Genomic DNA, 15,112 nt, shown 5'->3' with positions numbered 1-15,112 from the left:
CGTTCGTTGGTCATCCGCTGTACTAGGGCCGTGCGCCGCGGTTCTGGCCATTTTGGTCGGCCGGCCAGCAGACGCACGGGTCCGGCCACGAAGGTTGACCGAGCGGCGGCGCAACGTTGCCGTGGCTGAATGCCGATGCGCGTGGCCCTTCTCCCCTGGCTTGCGAGCCACCGAGCAGCATGGAATACCGGCCGGCAGCGCTGGAGCTGCGCCAGCGCCGCACGAAGGCGTTTGCAGTCTTCCCCCAGGCCGGACCAGCCATCGCGCCAGCGCTCACGAGTGCGGCAAACTCAGTCCACGTACGTTACACCCTGCCGCTCATCTCCGCCCGCTCCGGTGAGGCTGCTCCCGGCGGTCTCAGCGCCGCGGACCGACTGCACCTGCCGATCTTCTTGAAGCGGTGTCGGGCGCTCCTGGCACGGCAAGAGGCGCAAACCAACCCGTTGGCCTGTGCTGGGCACCTGCCCGGACACAGTTAACAGGTTTCAGTTAGCTAGAAGGATGTTTGAGGAGCATTGTCATATTGAGCATACTGAAGAGCATCGCCAACATTACAAACACGTTAGTTTTTGATGCATCCAACTGACCGAGACCATCCATTATTGTCTTGCTACAGACAGTAATAAGATGACGACTTAACTTACTTAAGAGCGGCCAATTCCCCATCCAATGAAATATGAGTAACTTTGAGGTGGAAACAGTGGCGCATACACCATCACGACAGCAAATGGGATCGCAGTATTGCCATACAATTCATCTAGGACCATTGAAACATACTAATTCACAAAAACACCGCAGAAGCGAGTAATCCCGAAGACCTGCAGCATTGCGACCATTGCTCTTTTCCTAGGTCAGCAACATCGTGAATAATAACATAATGTCAGAGAAATCTATTGGCAAAATAAGAATACAAGTCCACGTGTGTGCACAAGTACAAGTGCAAGTGCAGTGCATGTTTCAGCTTGTGGGCTTTGGACATGCAGCTTCAGTTTAGTTCCCTAAACTCATCTCACATCCGTCTGCATATTTTTTCCGTGCATACGTATCCTAACAACCGCTGTCAGCGGTATTAGAAATAGTGGTGGCCGAAATGGCCCAGCTATTGATGTTCTGGCAAAAATATTTTATCGTATAAGATATCGTGGTGACGAGGTGACGGTGACGAGGTGACGAGGTGATATATAAGGTGACGAGAAATAGATCCATGATAGCATTTTGTACATACATTTTTGCGTGCTGTAGCTCAACAGCTAGCTTTCAAGAACAAGGAGAAACGACGTTTTGGAACAGGAAAGCTCAGGCCACTGAAACCTACATTGTCAAGTATATACTGGATGAAGGCGATGGAAATGCAGCGAAACTTCCACAAATATTGAGTGTTGTGGGTCTTGTGGGTCACAAATAAAACTTCCACAAATGAGTTCACTCTTTTCTATTGTTTCTATGCATTTTGTTGTAAGTAGTTTGGACGTTAACAGAGCCGTCTAATGGTCATAAGATCGCCACGTGATCCAGGGGCTTAAGATCGCATTCCGTTGAGGGCCTCGACTTCTCGGGCCGCGGACAAATCGCACCTGAGCTCACGAGCTTATGCTCCGCCGTCCTCCTTCTCCCACTTCCTCCTTACCCTGTCTTAAAGGCGCGGGTCCCTACAAAACAGCACCCCATGTTGATGAAAATCCCGCGGAAAATCCGACCTTCTGCAGAATTTGGGAAGATGCAATATCCTCAAATTAATTCCCAATTTCTGACTCCCTTTTACCACTCAGCCCTCAGATACCAAAGGAAAACATAAAGGCATTGGAACTTAAATGTACTCATATAAATGTATCTAAGGTACCCACACAAGGAGAGAATGGGCAGGTAATGTAACAGTAGAAAGAGTCGGCATTTAGACCCAGACCTAGACTCAATTGCGTTCATTTAGTACATTTAAACTTCATGATTACCGTATCCCAGGTTGGTCAATCCTGTGCTCACCGCTTCCCTCAACAAATTTGGCGAAACTGAAGCTCTAGTGGGGATCCAGGACCTCTAAAATTAGTACGAGACGATGACAATTCAAACACATTCCGCCTAAACCAGACAACACATTCCGTCCAAGGGACTTCTTACAAACACAATAAACAACGTTTACAAGCTTTACAAGTGATTCGTGCAGCCACAAAGGAGACTACACCAAGCACAGAGTACAGATTCTCGTCCTCAGGCAAACACATCATCGTCATAAAACCATCAAAAACGCCATCGAACACCACCATCACACATCATCGTGTCAAATCACCTCCGCTTCCGTAGCCACAAAGAAGACGAAGACCGCGTAACGTTAAATCGGACTCCTTTCCAGCCGTAGGTACAGCAGCAGCCCCAGCCGGGCCGGCGCTCGGTGCAGGCATGCCGGGAGCGGATGGGTGCCCTAAGACAAGCATTGTAGGTTCCTGTGCGCACCACCTCTATTCTTAAATGCACGCACATACCAGATATCTTACACACTCCCCCAAGCGCATTTAGACTTAAATGTGTGCTATCACCTCAAACTCTGTACTTGGAACGATTAGAAAGGCCTCAGACAGCGTAAGCCTGCAGCTAGGGGAATTTAATGAAAGGCCAGGGTTTTTCGACGACAAGGCATCTGATGAACATATAGCGCTGAAATGAGAGAAAACAATCTGCATGAGAGCATTTCGATGGTGCGTTGCCTGTATAACTACCGAACTTGGCGTTCCATAACCTCAGCTTGACTTGACATTGGTATGTTCTGCAACCCAGCGCTCGATTTTGCTCGACGCAGTCCTGTACTGTGCGGCGCACCAGCCAGTCACGGATGCCGACAGCGCCTTGTCCCAAGTCGGGCCATGCTTAGGGTGATCGTCCAGATCTTGAAGAATGGACTTCTGCATCTTGCTTGGGGGGTCCGACAGGGTGTTATACGCACCGGCCGTTGGGTCAGCCACGGGCGGCGGGGGGGGGGGGGGGGCGGAGGATGCTGCGGACCACCGCGGGCGCCGACAGGTCAGACGGCCTGACGTAACGGGGGACCCACAAAGTCACCGTCATCGCTGTCGTCATCGACTCGGTCCCTTGAGTTCTCCGTGAAAGAATGAAAGGTTGGCGTCTCGACAGCCTCCCTGGAGGTCCTGGCGTCGGCTCTATGGCGGGGCTGGCCTCCGCCCTCAGAGTGGCAAGCCATCTTGATGACGTATCACGTCGTCCTGCCCCAAAAAAAAACACAGTCTGATTATCCTTTGAAAATCGGCCAATTCCATTGGAAGAAGGTCATGTGTGTCCCCTCAAAATTGTGTGCAATCTACAGAGACGACTGACTTTATCATGGCTCACGTGGCGTCTAACCAGCTATTAGAGCGTGGTCCTTTTTGTAGGCTATGCTATCTTTTTTAGTTTCGATGCCCTGAAAACGTTGAAGTCTACCAAGGTTTCTCAACATGTTTTGACCTATCACGAGCACCCACTGCAAGCATTCTTTGTAAAACGTAGTGCAGCTTACATGAGGCACACCGACGGCGGAACATGACTATGACTATTACAATGACTGCAGTGCTGATATCCTGTAGCAAATCACCCTGAAACCTTACATTCAGCACGGAGCTTCGAAACCTTTCATCCTAGCCGTCATGTTTCGGGCGACGCTTTCCACGCACAAGGTATCGGGTGCTAGGGTGTAGGAGCCGGATGTACTACTATACTGATGCTCCTGGTGTATTGTATACTATTACACTATTGTATCCTGGTGCACTGATATCAACGTCCTGCCCCCTCGGCCGCCGCTCCAACACTGCCGCTCCCGGCCCGCCGCCGCCCCGCCGCCAAGCGGCTGAAACTCGCACCTCGGGGCGGAGCATGGGAGCAGGAGGGCCGGCGAGACGGATCATCATTGCACATCACACCCCCTACCCCTGACTTTTAAGCTATATGACACTCAACAACAGTCTTCGCATCGCGGGTTCGGCCTCGAGCACGCCCGGACGTCCTCGGACCCGGTTGCTCTCGTCCACCTCCCCCGACATCATCATCAGTGTCATTCTGTTCCACGGCTCGTGGCCAGATCACCAGCGGCCCGCCATCATCCTCGTCTGCTGCACTTGCATTCACTCACTTGCTGCACATAAATTTTCCTGACCTCTCTCTGGGTAGCATCGGGATCATCATCTGCGGACAGGCGCACCTCCACTGCGTCAGCTGCTGCGGCCGCCTCGTTCACTCCCGCGCCGGTCTCGCCGATCGCGGTCCCAGCTTCAGCAGCGCAGCCAGCCGTTACATGAGCAGCAGTACCAGCGGTACACTCGTCCGCGGCGCCTGGCGCGCCGGCAAGACTGCCGGCACCGTCTCCATCACCATCGCCGCCAATCACATTCCCGATACCGAGGGCAGCGGCAGCGCCGCACGCCTCGGCTACGTCGGCAGTTACATCCGCTGAGTCTCGCACGTGCAGCCATTTCCTCGGCACCATTGGTCAGGGTTTCTGCTCTGTTGGATGCAGAGGAAACGCATCTAACACGAACGTGCAGGTCGTGCTCATCCACCAAAGACTTGAACGTACAGAGCCTCTTTTGCATCAGCGTCTCCGATGCAGCCTTCGATCTCAGACGTGACTTGCCACTGAGAGCGTCCGTAACCCACTGCAACACCGTGCGAAAGTCTGTGGCGATGTCTATGTTCACGTCTCGCCACTGGAGGGCCATGTTGACCCCGCTTCAGCACAGCATCCAGCTCTGAGAGATTGATATGAGCCCCGTCATTCGGCCGACGGAGCCAGCTGACATCTTCCGCCACTTCTCCATCTACCTCGAGGACCGCACCGAGAGTCAGCGAGCTCGCGTCTGTCCAGACAGTCACTGCATCACCGCTCACGTCCCGTCGACCGTTAGCCGGGTCATCGGCCTTCACTCTGGCTATAAATTCCTCGACCAGCCGCAGCACGTTCACCTCCTCGACGGGATCGTCCCAGCCGTTCGTCACTTCACTGACCAATCGTTTGACGAACGAGGCAGCTGGGTGGAGCCAGCCGCAGACCGGATGGTGGCTGGCCAGCTGCCCGCAGATGCAGGACACCTTTCACCTCGTCAGTGACTTGATCTGATTGCCTCTGCTTCATTTCAGGTTTCCAGTCGCCCCCCCCCCCCCCCCCAGATCCTCAGTCCGAGGATGCGAGCGCCGTCCTTCGCTCGCTCTGGGGTTTTGCTCTCAAGGCCATAGGCTCGGAGATGCTCGGTCACGTCGGAGGCAGGCAGCTTGACCTCGTCCACCAGAATGCCATCAACGTACGTCGAAACAGTTGCCGCGACACACGAGTCCTGTGCCACGGTCATGTCCAGCACCGTTTGCATGACTGACGGCGCAACGTTTGGCCCGAAGCCGAGCCTTCTCAGCGCGAACCTTTTCCCCTGAACCAGACGGTCTGGTGCGGCCAGAGCTCCCTCCTCTGCAGAAACGCTTTCTTCAAGTCCAGCAGCGCCACAGCAGCCCCCATCTGTCGCCACCTGCGCAAACGCTCTGCACAAACGTCCGTGTCGGCCGTGAAGGCCGTCACATGGCGATTCAGGGATATAAAATCCATGTCCGGCCGCACTTTCGTGCTTTGCACTACCGTCATCAATGGTATCGATCCCTTGGGCGGACTCAGCTGTCTCTCATCGTATACACGCAGCCAGCCATCTCAGATCCAATTGTCAAGTGCTGCTTCGTACTCGGCGCGCGCCTCCGTCGGCACCGGGTACTCATCCACTGTGTTCAGCAGTTCACTCGGCGGGCTGCCCCCGCCGGACACTTTCCACAACACCACCCAGCGCAGCACAATGGGGTCGAATGTCACGCAGAAGTCCTCCTCCTCAACACTCAGTCTCCCATTCTGCTGCGGCTCCTCGGCGGCGGTAACACACGCCGTGCCCACTCTTTTGCAGACAAACTGCACGTCAGAAGGCGAGCGGACAGTCACTCCCCTAGAGCCTGGACAGCGTCCATCACCATGATCACACCAAACTCGAGGGGCTTTTCCCTGACCGCCAGGGCGCTCACCTCCACTGCCCGGCAGCCTGGCACAGCGAGCCGAATGTCCCCAGTGCCCGCACACTCCAGCTGCCGGCCGTTTAGTCACCACGTGCACTGTTCGCCTCCGTCACCGATGGCACACGGACCCGTGCACCAGCGTCCGTGTGCACCCAGAGCCAATCAGCACGGTGCGCTGCGCTCCGTCGATTTCAAACTCTGTCACCGGTAGCGCGCCAGTAAGATGCCTCAGTCCCTAGAGAAGGCCGGCGCAGGTGCCTCCTGTCGCTCCCCGTTTGGGCAGCGGGCGGCGGTGTGTCCCCATGCCCGACAACGGCAGCACTGAAGGGCTGGTGGATCACCTCCGCGTGCTATGGACGAGTGTGAACCGCCACCTGCAGCCGACTGCCACTGCCCACCTTTGAAGCGTCGGTCACGTGGTCACTCGCGGGCGATGTGTGAACTCCCCGCAGGTAACACACGGGCCTCGCCGCCTGCCGTCGCCACCTGCCGGCGCCACTGGCCGCCTCGCGCCAACAAACATGGCGGCCGCGCCCGACTCTTCGCGTAACGCGGCGCGGGCCCGGTCCGCGAGTTCGTTCAGGGAAAGCAAATCCATTCGCGCTCCCGCCTTCAACACCACAGCTTCCGAGAGCCCCGCCACGAATGCACAGCAAAGGCCACCTTCGCTGAGCCCCCGAACAAGGACGCAAGCTGCTGGAGCTCCACGAGGAAAACATCTACCGATTCCCCGGCCCCGAGGTTACGATCCCATAAATCGTTCATAAGCCGTGAACTTATCTGACGCAAAGGCCCTCTCCAACGCATCTTTTATCTTCTCCGCATCCTTCTTATCCGCTGCTGGCAGCTGCCGGTATAGACAGCGCACCTCCCTTCAGTCTCAACGGTATGACGCCTTCCTGTCGCGTCTCCGCTTGGTCTTCATCGCGCCGACAAAGCGTGCATATCATCCCCACTTTCTCGATCCACACCGCGACATTTGCCCCGTCCGATCCATCAAACTCAGGCATCAACTTTGCATCGGGTCCCGCCATAAATCTGAAATAGCTGTATTGTTCAGACACTGATATTAACGCCCCTCCAACCCCCCCCCCCCCCCTCGGCCGCCGCTCAAACACTGCCGCTCCCGGCCCGCCGCCGCCCCGCCGCCAAGCGGCTGAAACTCGCACCTCGGGGCGGAGCGTAGGAGCGAGCCGGAGGGAACGGATTATCATTGCACGTTACAGTTGCAGTTTCGTTAGGCCGCGTAGCGTCGGCCCCGTGGCAAACATTAAGCCGTGGCCGATGGGTGGATGAAAATAATGACAAATCTAAAAGAAGTACCTTTGGACACTTAAGGACATCAAAGTGGACATCTAGAAGACAGTATGGACGCATATTTTGCCAATGCAATTTTTAGATTCACGTTCAGAACGGAATGGTATTCACAACCGGTACGGCACCGCGAAGTGGCGCAGGCTGAAATCTGGTGGTGGAACTGGGAGGGTTAAGGAAGAATTTATATTTTTTCCTGATACTGTGACTGTTACCTGTGCGGTCAAACTCAAAGCTGTCAAAAAGACACGCTCAGTCTTATCTTTAAACGGTACGAATACATTCTGAAGCACATTCGGTCCTTTCATTTCGCGACGGTCGTTCTCGCGCAGGACCCGTGGCGTTACTTGCAGTGGCCAACGCCGTTCGGTTTTAAGAAAACCGCAACCGAGGCCATCGCTGTCCGTGCTCCCGAGATTTTGAAATTTCGAAGGCAATAGTGGCCAAAATCATAGAAGACTGCGTTTAGTTTTGCATTTGAATAAATTACAAAAATTACGTTTGAGAGCAAATTTATAAAAACGAAATGTTGGCCCAGGGCATTTTAGGCCAGTGAACTATTCGGGCCTGTAAGTAGTCCAAGTAAGACATCTAATGCAGTTATCAATAAATTCGGAACGAGCAGGTTGCGCGCGGTTTTTCCAGCTTTATCGTCGTCGTTTCTGTCGACTTGATTTTTGCCGTCCAAGTAACTAGGAGTACTGGCTCCCCATTTTTCTGCAATATCGTCATGCTCACCCGACTGATTTCTCATCGACACTACACGGTAATTGCACGATACCCAAAGCCTAGTTTGCATAACAGTAACAAGCGCCGTGACTGACTCAATTTAGATAAAGTTCCTGCATGGTTTTTTGAAGTTACGGACTTGCGCATGACGTTGCGTAATGCATAATGTTATGAACGCCTTTTTAGAGATAGTGGCTGTACTCACGAATGATGAACCTCACGAAAGAAAAAAGTCTCCTTGGGTTATATGTATATGTCTCTTGATACGGGCTATGTGTCTCCTATATGTCTCGCTATATAAAGGCTCCTTGGGGTATATGTTTACGGGCAATAATCATATTCGCTGTGACTAATTATACATGTTGATGACGGCTGTTGGTTAGTTGGCCCACAGTACTGATCTGCAGACAGATTCCGTGGGGACAATTCCCTGTCATAAACCGACTAGCAAGGGGACGACTGCAGATGGTGGCGAGAACATTGGCGTACCGATATTACGTGTATTTTTACGAAACAAATGCTTTCGTCCTAACATGGGCAGCAAACGTCACATTCCCCCGTCGCAGAATGGTGCCGGAATCCCTCGTTGGCACGCCGGAATCCCGCTCGGCTTATTATCCTCAGTCGCCGGAATCACACCTCGGCACGCCGGAATCCACATCGGCTCTGAGGAATCATAACGCAGAACATCCGTGACGCATTTAACCCGTGGTGGTAAAAATCCTGTCATTACGTTCGTGGAAAATTCACAGTCGCCCCAAGCTACATGCAGTATACGAGCTATACAGGATAATCAATTTGCCATGTAAACATGGACCTGACCACGACGCGTCCTCTCTCATGGCACAGAACTCATGCCGCACATTATTCATTAACCTGCCATTTTCCTATAGACTGTTAACTGGAGCGCACAGAAAATGACAGGCGGGGGTTAGCACGTCATTTAACAATACACATTAGCGACGTATTTGTATGTAAGACATGTTAATGACTGCGATGAGATGTTAGCACTAAAAGAGAGCACGACATGAAACAAATCAGAATTAAGGTGTAAGCACATAATCCCAAAAGAACCTACAGAACGCGCATTCGTAATTAATTAAAAAGAAAGAAAAAAGGCCGGGTATCTCGGAACCGCCGGAGCGTCGGCGGTTGTTCCGCCGAACTTACATTTTGCCGAGGTGAAGGCTTTGGCGAGACATTGGAAAAACAGCATGTGGCCCGCGGTGGATAGCTGCGCCGCCCGCCACAAGCACCAGAAACTATCCCACACAGCAAGCCCTAGAATAATTAAACATGATGATTTTGACCTTGGTTTGACCATTATATCTGACCCTGGGTCAGTGGACTTTGTACATTCAATTGTTGTATTGCCTAATGAAGCATCTCAGAGATGTACAACTTCGTTTAGCACTCCGTTGTTCCATCAGATTGAACGATTCCCTAAAAACTGAATTCGTTGAATCCATGGTCTGACCTTGACCTGCCGTAGGTCAGCAGCCTTACAAGGTATATTTAAATTTTTGATACCACACGATCCGCTATTCAATTGTCTACAGCTACGCAAACTTTTGCGCGGCCATGCCTAGCATAATATGCCGTTCGGAAACAAATCCGGAAAAAACCTTTGGGGGGGGGGGGGGCGGGCGGTGAATTTAACCCTTCCTATCCGAGCGCGTGTTAAGTGTCCATATTTTCCATATGGGGTAGACTGCAAAGAAATAGGAAAACTCTAATGCCACTGCCCCCTCCCCCTCCTGTCTCCACACTGGGGAATGCAACCATGGTTAGTGTTGGTTCGGTCCAGAGCATTCTGTCGCATCATTTGTTTTGGCTTCTAAAAATGCTCCCAAGTTCCATTTATGTCCTCATGAGTTTAACAAACGCTAAACTATAATGTAGGATGGGATGTCAAGTTGGTTGGAGTAGGAGGATAGATTTAGCCCACTCCCCAATGGTTTACCCAAAATTATTTCCGAACCGCGCGGAGAGGTCACGCCAATTTTGGCTCGAATTTGGGCAATTGAGTCACGGATCTTTCGGGATAAAAGGTCGCTGACCTATGGCAGGCCAGAGTGAAGCCCTGCCTGCCAACAGAGACCATTTCTAGAGAATCATTCAATCTGATGTGAAAGCGGAGTGTAAGACGAAACCATACCTTTCTAAGATAGTTTCTTCGGCAATACAAAATCTGGATTTGCAATTACGACAAATTCCATTGACCTTGCGTAAGATATAAAGGTCAGACCGATTCCAAAGCTAACCTGCTTTTTTCCTCGAGAGCTCGCTGCATGAGAAAGTTATTGGTGCCCATTTTGCATTGAGTAAGAACAGGGACCGCAACGGACATGTTCCGTGGACTTATAGCAGACTGGTCACTGGCCCAAAATGGCCCCGGGGATTTTTTTAGGAACAGACTGCCTAGAAAGATCTAGAAGATAAGAGCAATAACAAAAAATATAAAGATAACCAAATATAAAGAATATCAAGATAACAATAACAAAAAATAACAGCAAATTTGTAGCTTTCTTGGTCACTTTGACCTTTATAGATGGGTCAGACAAGGTAACTGACCTCGAGTCAACACCATTGACGTTCTGTTTGGAACAGGTATCTAGGTTCATGGCGGTTGCGTGAGGACGTCTGGGGGCACTAAGACCAATCTACAGTCTGACATTGTTTGACATTATCTGGCCGTAAGTTTATGATCTAGGAACCTCAAATTTTGACCTAATTGAGTTCATAGACAGGCCATCCCACTCTGTGAATCTGCCATCTCTAGCTATCCTAGCTTCCGAGATCGAAAGGGTGGATCAAATTGTGCCCCCCCCCCCCCCACCCCCACCTGAGCGAGATGTAATCAACCGGCCACTTGAGCCCGTGTCGATGCATGCCTACCAGCATGCCGTCGCATTTAGTGGCATTTCCATCATCTAAAATGGCAGTAATTGCTGGTGAATCAGTTAGGTAAGCTAATCTCCCAAGTTTGCCTCGAAATGTTTCGCCAAGAAAAGTCGCTAGTGACTGAGATGAAAAATACGCAAGCTGTCGGTGGAAAAGCGGCTAATTAATAGACCATCATGATTTGGTGTTCCACCATTTGCGGAGCATGACGCATTGAATGGACGTAATACCATCTATATCAGGAAAACAAACTAAGAATATGAATGCAGTAATTAACCCAATGTAATCGAACAATTTCCCACGCAAAGCCAAGATGATAGAAGAATGCCTACAAACTGCCGCTGACTGGGACATCATGTCGAACATACAAGTCAAAGAAAGGATGGCCGGTCGGTGGGAAGTCGTGGCTGTACATGTACACAAGTGGAAGGAGTATCAAAGGCACTAATTAACGCCGTCATTTTTTAAGCATTGACTTCACAGGCAAAACCGAAGCAAAGTTGGGATGGGTAGGTGGATGCCCAGCAAATTATGAGGGAAGGTGGAGCTAGGCCTGTTGGAGTGCTAAATGGTGGCAATCATATGTTATATATATATATATATATATATATATATATATCGTACCTGTCCGCTTTTGGAGACTTCCTTGACTTGGCCCCCCAAGTCATTTTAAGAAATCGGCACTCATGGTACTTACATAATATGACATGACTTCAATGACAGCAGCGAATAATGCGAGAGCAATTCGTCCCACAGGCTGCGGAGCGGACTCAGGGACGCCTCTCAAGCCATTTTAAGAAATCGACACTCGTGGTACGTACATAATATGACATGACTTCAATGACAGCAGCGAATAATGCGAGAGCAATTCGTCCCACAGGCTACGGAGCGGACTCACGGACGGCTCTCAAGCCATTTTAAGAAATCGACACTCGTGGTACGTACATAATATGACATGACTTCAATGACAGCAGCGAATAATGCGAGAGCAATTCGTCCCACAGGCTGCGGAGCGGACTCGGCGGAACTGGCCCCTATCGCGTCGCAAAGCTTGGCTACACCAAAGCCCCGAGGACGGCCCCGAGACAGCGTGGGGTGCTGGTTGGTGTGCCTCTGTCGCGTCCGTGTACAGCTGTCGCGCCCGTGCACCTCTGTCGCGCCTGCGCACCTCTGTCGCGCCCGCGCACCTCTGTCGCGCCCGTGCACCTCTGCCGCGTCTGTGCACCTCTGTCGTGCCCGTGTACCTCTACCGCGCCCGTGCACCTCTGTCGCGCCCGTGTGTCCCAGCCGCGCCCGTGCACCTCTGTCACGCCCGGCGTGAGTCGTCGCGCGTGCACAGCCCCGTGGCAACCTAGAACGTACGCACAACAGAGGACACCGCAGTGCTAGGGGTGCGGGACAAGGAGGAATGCATGCTGCGCTCTAGCAGCGCAGACTGGTGACAAGATCCAGGCCGCGTTCCCCATTGCCCAACATCTTCCACCAGTTGACACCTATGACGTCAGAGGAGAAAGCGTCACCACAGTTTCCACAGTTTGGAGTGTGGTCGTTCGTGTGTGACGTCATTGGCAACAGCCTCCGAGGGGTACTCTGCCAACAAGGAACGCGACTCTGGTGTCGGGTCAAGCTCAGACGGATAGAAAACCGGCACTTGGTGAAACATCCCGGCACTGACGGCCCAGCTCCCGGCCATCATGGCCAGGAACGGGCTTCTCCAGGTCCTGGCCAGTGCTGTTTTACCTGCTGAACGGCTCGGTCCTCCGTGACCTGAACTTAACTGACGTTGCTCGTCACGTCATCATCCGTATCCCCCACTCTGAGTGCACGAGTGCGTCTCGCCGCGACCTGACGCGCCGATCAGGGCGCCCGAACGTGTTCGACAGTAACTCCCCCGACGTGCACGCAGCATGTAACCATTTGCAGCACGCAAACATCCATTGTACTTCCAGAGCCGGACGCAAGCGGGCAAACCTCAGAGAGCGCGCTCGTGACAGCACGTCCTCATGCGTTTAGCCGGTGGCGGCGATGGGCGAACGCACAGGCCGGGCGGTCGCCACCGAGTCCGCCACAACGAGGCGCCCGTGAACAGGCATGAGACGCGAAGACCACGGAGGGAGGGACGACGCTTGCGGCGGCCCGGAGGCCTGGAGACGCGCTGGACCAGCCGCACAGACCAGTTCCGTTGTTGTTGTTGATTAGAGTTTTAGGGCGCGCCGACTACTGCGGTCATTTTGCGCCCATAACAGCTAAATGACTACCTACGGCGGTAAATGACTAAAAAATATATATCATTCTGAACTGAAAACGGCTGAGTTGTGACAGGAACACGTCACCAGTGATGTCCGAGCACGTTGACCCATAATAACATATTGATACGAAATTTCCGGCAACTTCCTACTCGCGGTATGAACTATTCAGGCAGATGTATATAAGGTGCAGAACTTAACATGCGGTACGAAGCTGAGAGTATGTTCGATATACGGTGAGCTGTCACCTAGTAAATCGGAGAGCGTCAGGGACGGCGCCTCCCGGCCAAAGAACCTCAGATGCTCGACGCGTAATATGGGACAGCATACGAGCACATTTTCCACTGTGAGCGTGGTGTTGCAGTGCCGACATCGTGGTAGTTCGTCGTGACATAGTAGGTGTCGATGTGTAGCATAAGTATGGCCAATCCGCAAGCGACACAGGATTACTTCCTCCCGTCTAGACTTTCGATAGCATGACTGCCATTCCTGAACAATCGGCTTAATGCTTTTCAGTTTAGTGGTGCCCATCGCACCCCATGTGCTTTGCCATTCCCCGCGCAAAAAGGCAGAGATGGCCGAGTACAGGTCTGTAGCGGGTATCGGAAACGCTCTGCGACAGGGATGACGAGTAGCACGCTTTGCAGCAGAGTACGGACCGGTTCCGACGGGTACCTTCAAGTGCTCCGCGCACCAGTCGTTCAGGCACTGCCAGCAGTCGGACGCCTGCTTGACGTTGCAGTGGATCAGGTCCACCAGCCAGTCGACAAACAGCTCATTGTCCTTCAGGAGCAGGAACTGGCCGGGCACGATGTAGGCGCGGTCGAAGCCGTGGTTGACCAGTCCCTTGCCGAGTACCTCGCCAATGCCGGCTAGATCAATCACGGGCTTTTCGCCCATCGGCTCCGCCACAAAGATGAGGATCTTTCGTATGGTGGACGACATTCTATTGATGGCGCTGCGAGTACCAACTTCCTTCACCAATCGTCGGCACTGTCGCAGAATGTTCACACAGCTAAAAGACTACAAGGAAACAGCCCACTCTAGATGTTGAAGCCCATGTCGCGCATGCACTGCTTGTGCGCCTCGATCAGCGGCTGACAGTTCTCCTCGCCGTTACGCACGATACACTCGTCGCGCACGCGCTTGGTCTCGGCGCACGCGCAGCACGCCTTGCACTTGGGCGGCTTCTTCTCGTTGGCTTTGGGCGCCGCCGGTTGGTCCTGGGGCATCACTCGAGGCGGCTGAAACACAGGCCGCGCGCGGTCAGACGGTGACGCCCCGTCCAGGAGGCGCGGACGGCTGCGCCACGAGAGCGTCCTGGCGGAGAGCGCCATCGAGACGTGCTGAGTCTGCTGGGACGCCCGCCGCCCGGAGCTCGCTTGAAGCGGTAACGCGCGGCTTACCCGAAACGCGTAATGGTGCTAACTTTAACCGGCCATACTCGTGAGATCAACTAGTACGTTTGACAGGAGGGGGGAGATCTAACCAGCGCGCAGCACAGGGTGGTGGCAGAGCAGCCTGTCATGTCCACGCCGCGCCTTGGCACCGGTACCAGCGCGAGCCTAGTAGTCCACGAACACCGACCGATCATAACAGAAGTCGGAGGTAACTCGAAGCACACTAATGGAAGAAGAATCCACCTCACACCAGATATGATGCCATCTATATTGGGAAAAGAGCTAATAAAATGAATGCATTAATTAATCCAATGTAATCGAGCAATTTCCTACATAAAACCAAGATTATAGACGAATCACTGCAACCCGCTCCTGAGTGCGACATCATACCGGACACAAGTCAAAAAGCAATTGTATATATATATATATATATAATATATATATATATATATATATATATATATATATTTGTATATATATATATATATATATATA

The 15,112-nt window shown here is 52.6% G+C and overlaps 1 protein-coding gene across 1 annotated transcript; it reads right to left on the bottom strand.

Moving 5' to 3' along the window:
- Positions 1–5,674: 5,674 nt before the first annotated feature.
- On the bottom strand, positions 5,675–14,162 carry LOC119114009 (barrier-to-autointegration factor-like). Its single transcript, XM_037238242.1, has 2 exons — positions 13,893–14,162; positions 5,675–5,923 (listed from the first exon to the last, which is right to left on the bottom strand). Exons 1-2 carry the CDS (start codon positions 14,160–14,162, stop codon positions 5,675–5,677), a joined length of 519 nt encoding a protein of 172 aa, XP_037094137.1.
- Between the last annotated feature and the right edge of the window lie 950 nt (positions 14,163–15,112).

The sequence above is a fragment of the Pollicipes pollicipes genome, unplaced genomic scaffold (genome assembly GCF_011947565.3).
Source record: "Pollicipes pollicipes isolate AB1234 unplaced genomic scaffold, Ppol_2.1 Scaffold_7262;HRSCAF=8765_pilon_pilon_pilon, whole genome shotgun sequence".
Taxonomy (NCBI): domain Eukaryota; kingdom Metazoa; phylum Arthropoda; class Thecostraca; order Pollicipedomorpha; family Pollicipedidae; genus Pollicipes; species Pollicipes pollicipes.
The sequence above is the reverse complement of the archived record's forward strand: the minus strand, read 5'-3'. Positions and strand labels throughout refer to the sequence as shown.

What these genes read in the sequence shown, in the direction of transcription:
- LOC119114009 (XM_037238242.1), bottom strand. Translation starts at nt 14,162, where the DNA reads ATGTCGTCCACCATACGAAAGATCCTCATCTTTGTGGCGGAGCCGATG. An exon ending in GGTGCGCGGAGCACTTGAAG is followed by an intron (nt 5,924 to 13,892) that starts GTACCCGTCGGA and finishes TCTGACGTGCAG; the next exon opens with TTTGTCTGCAAAAGAGTGGG.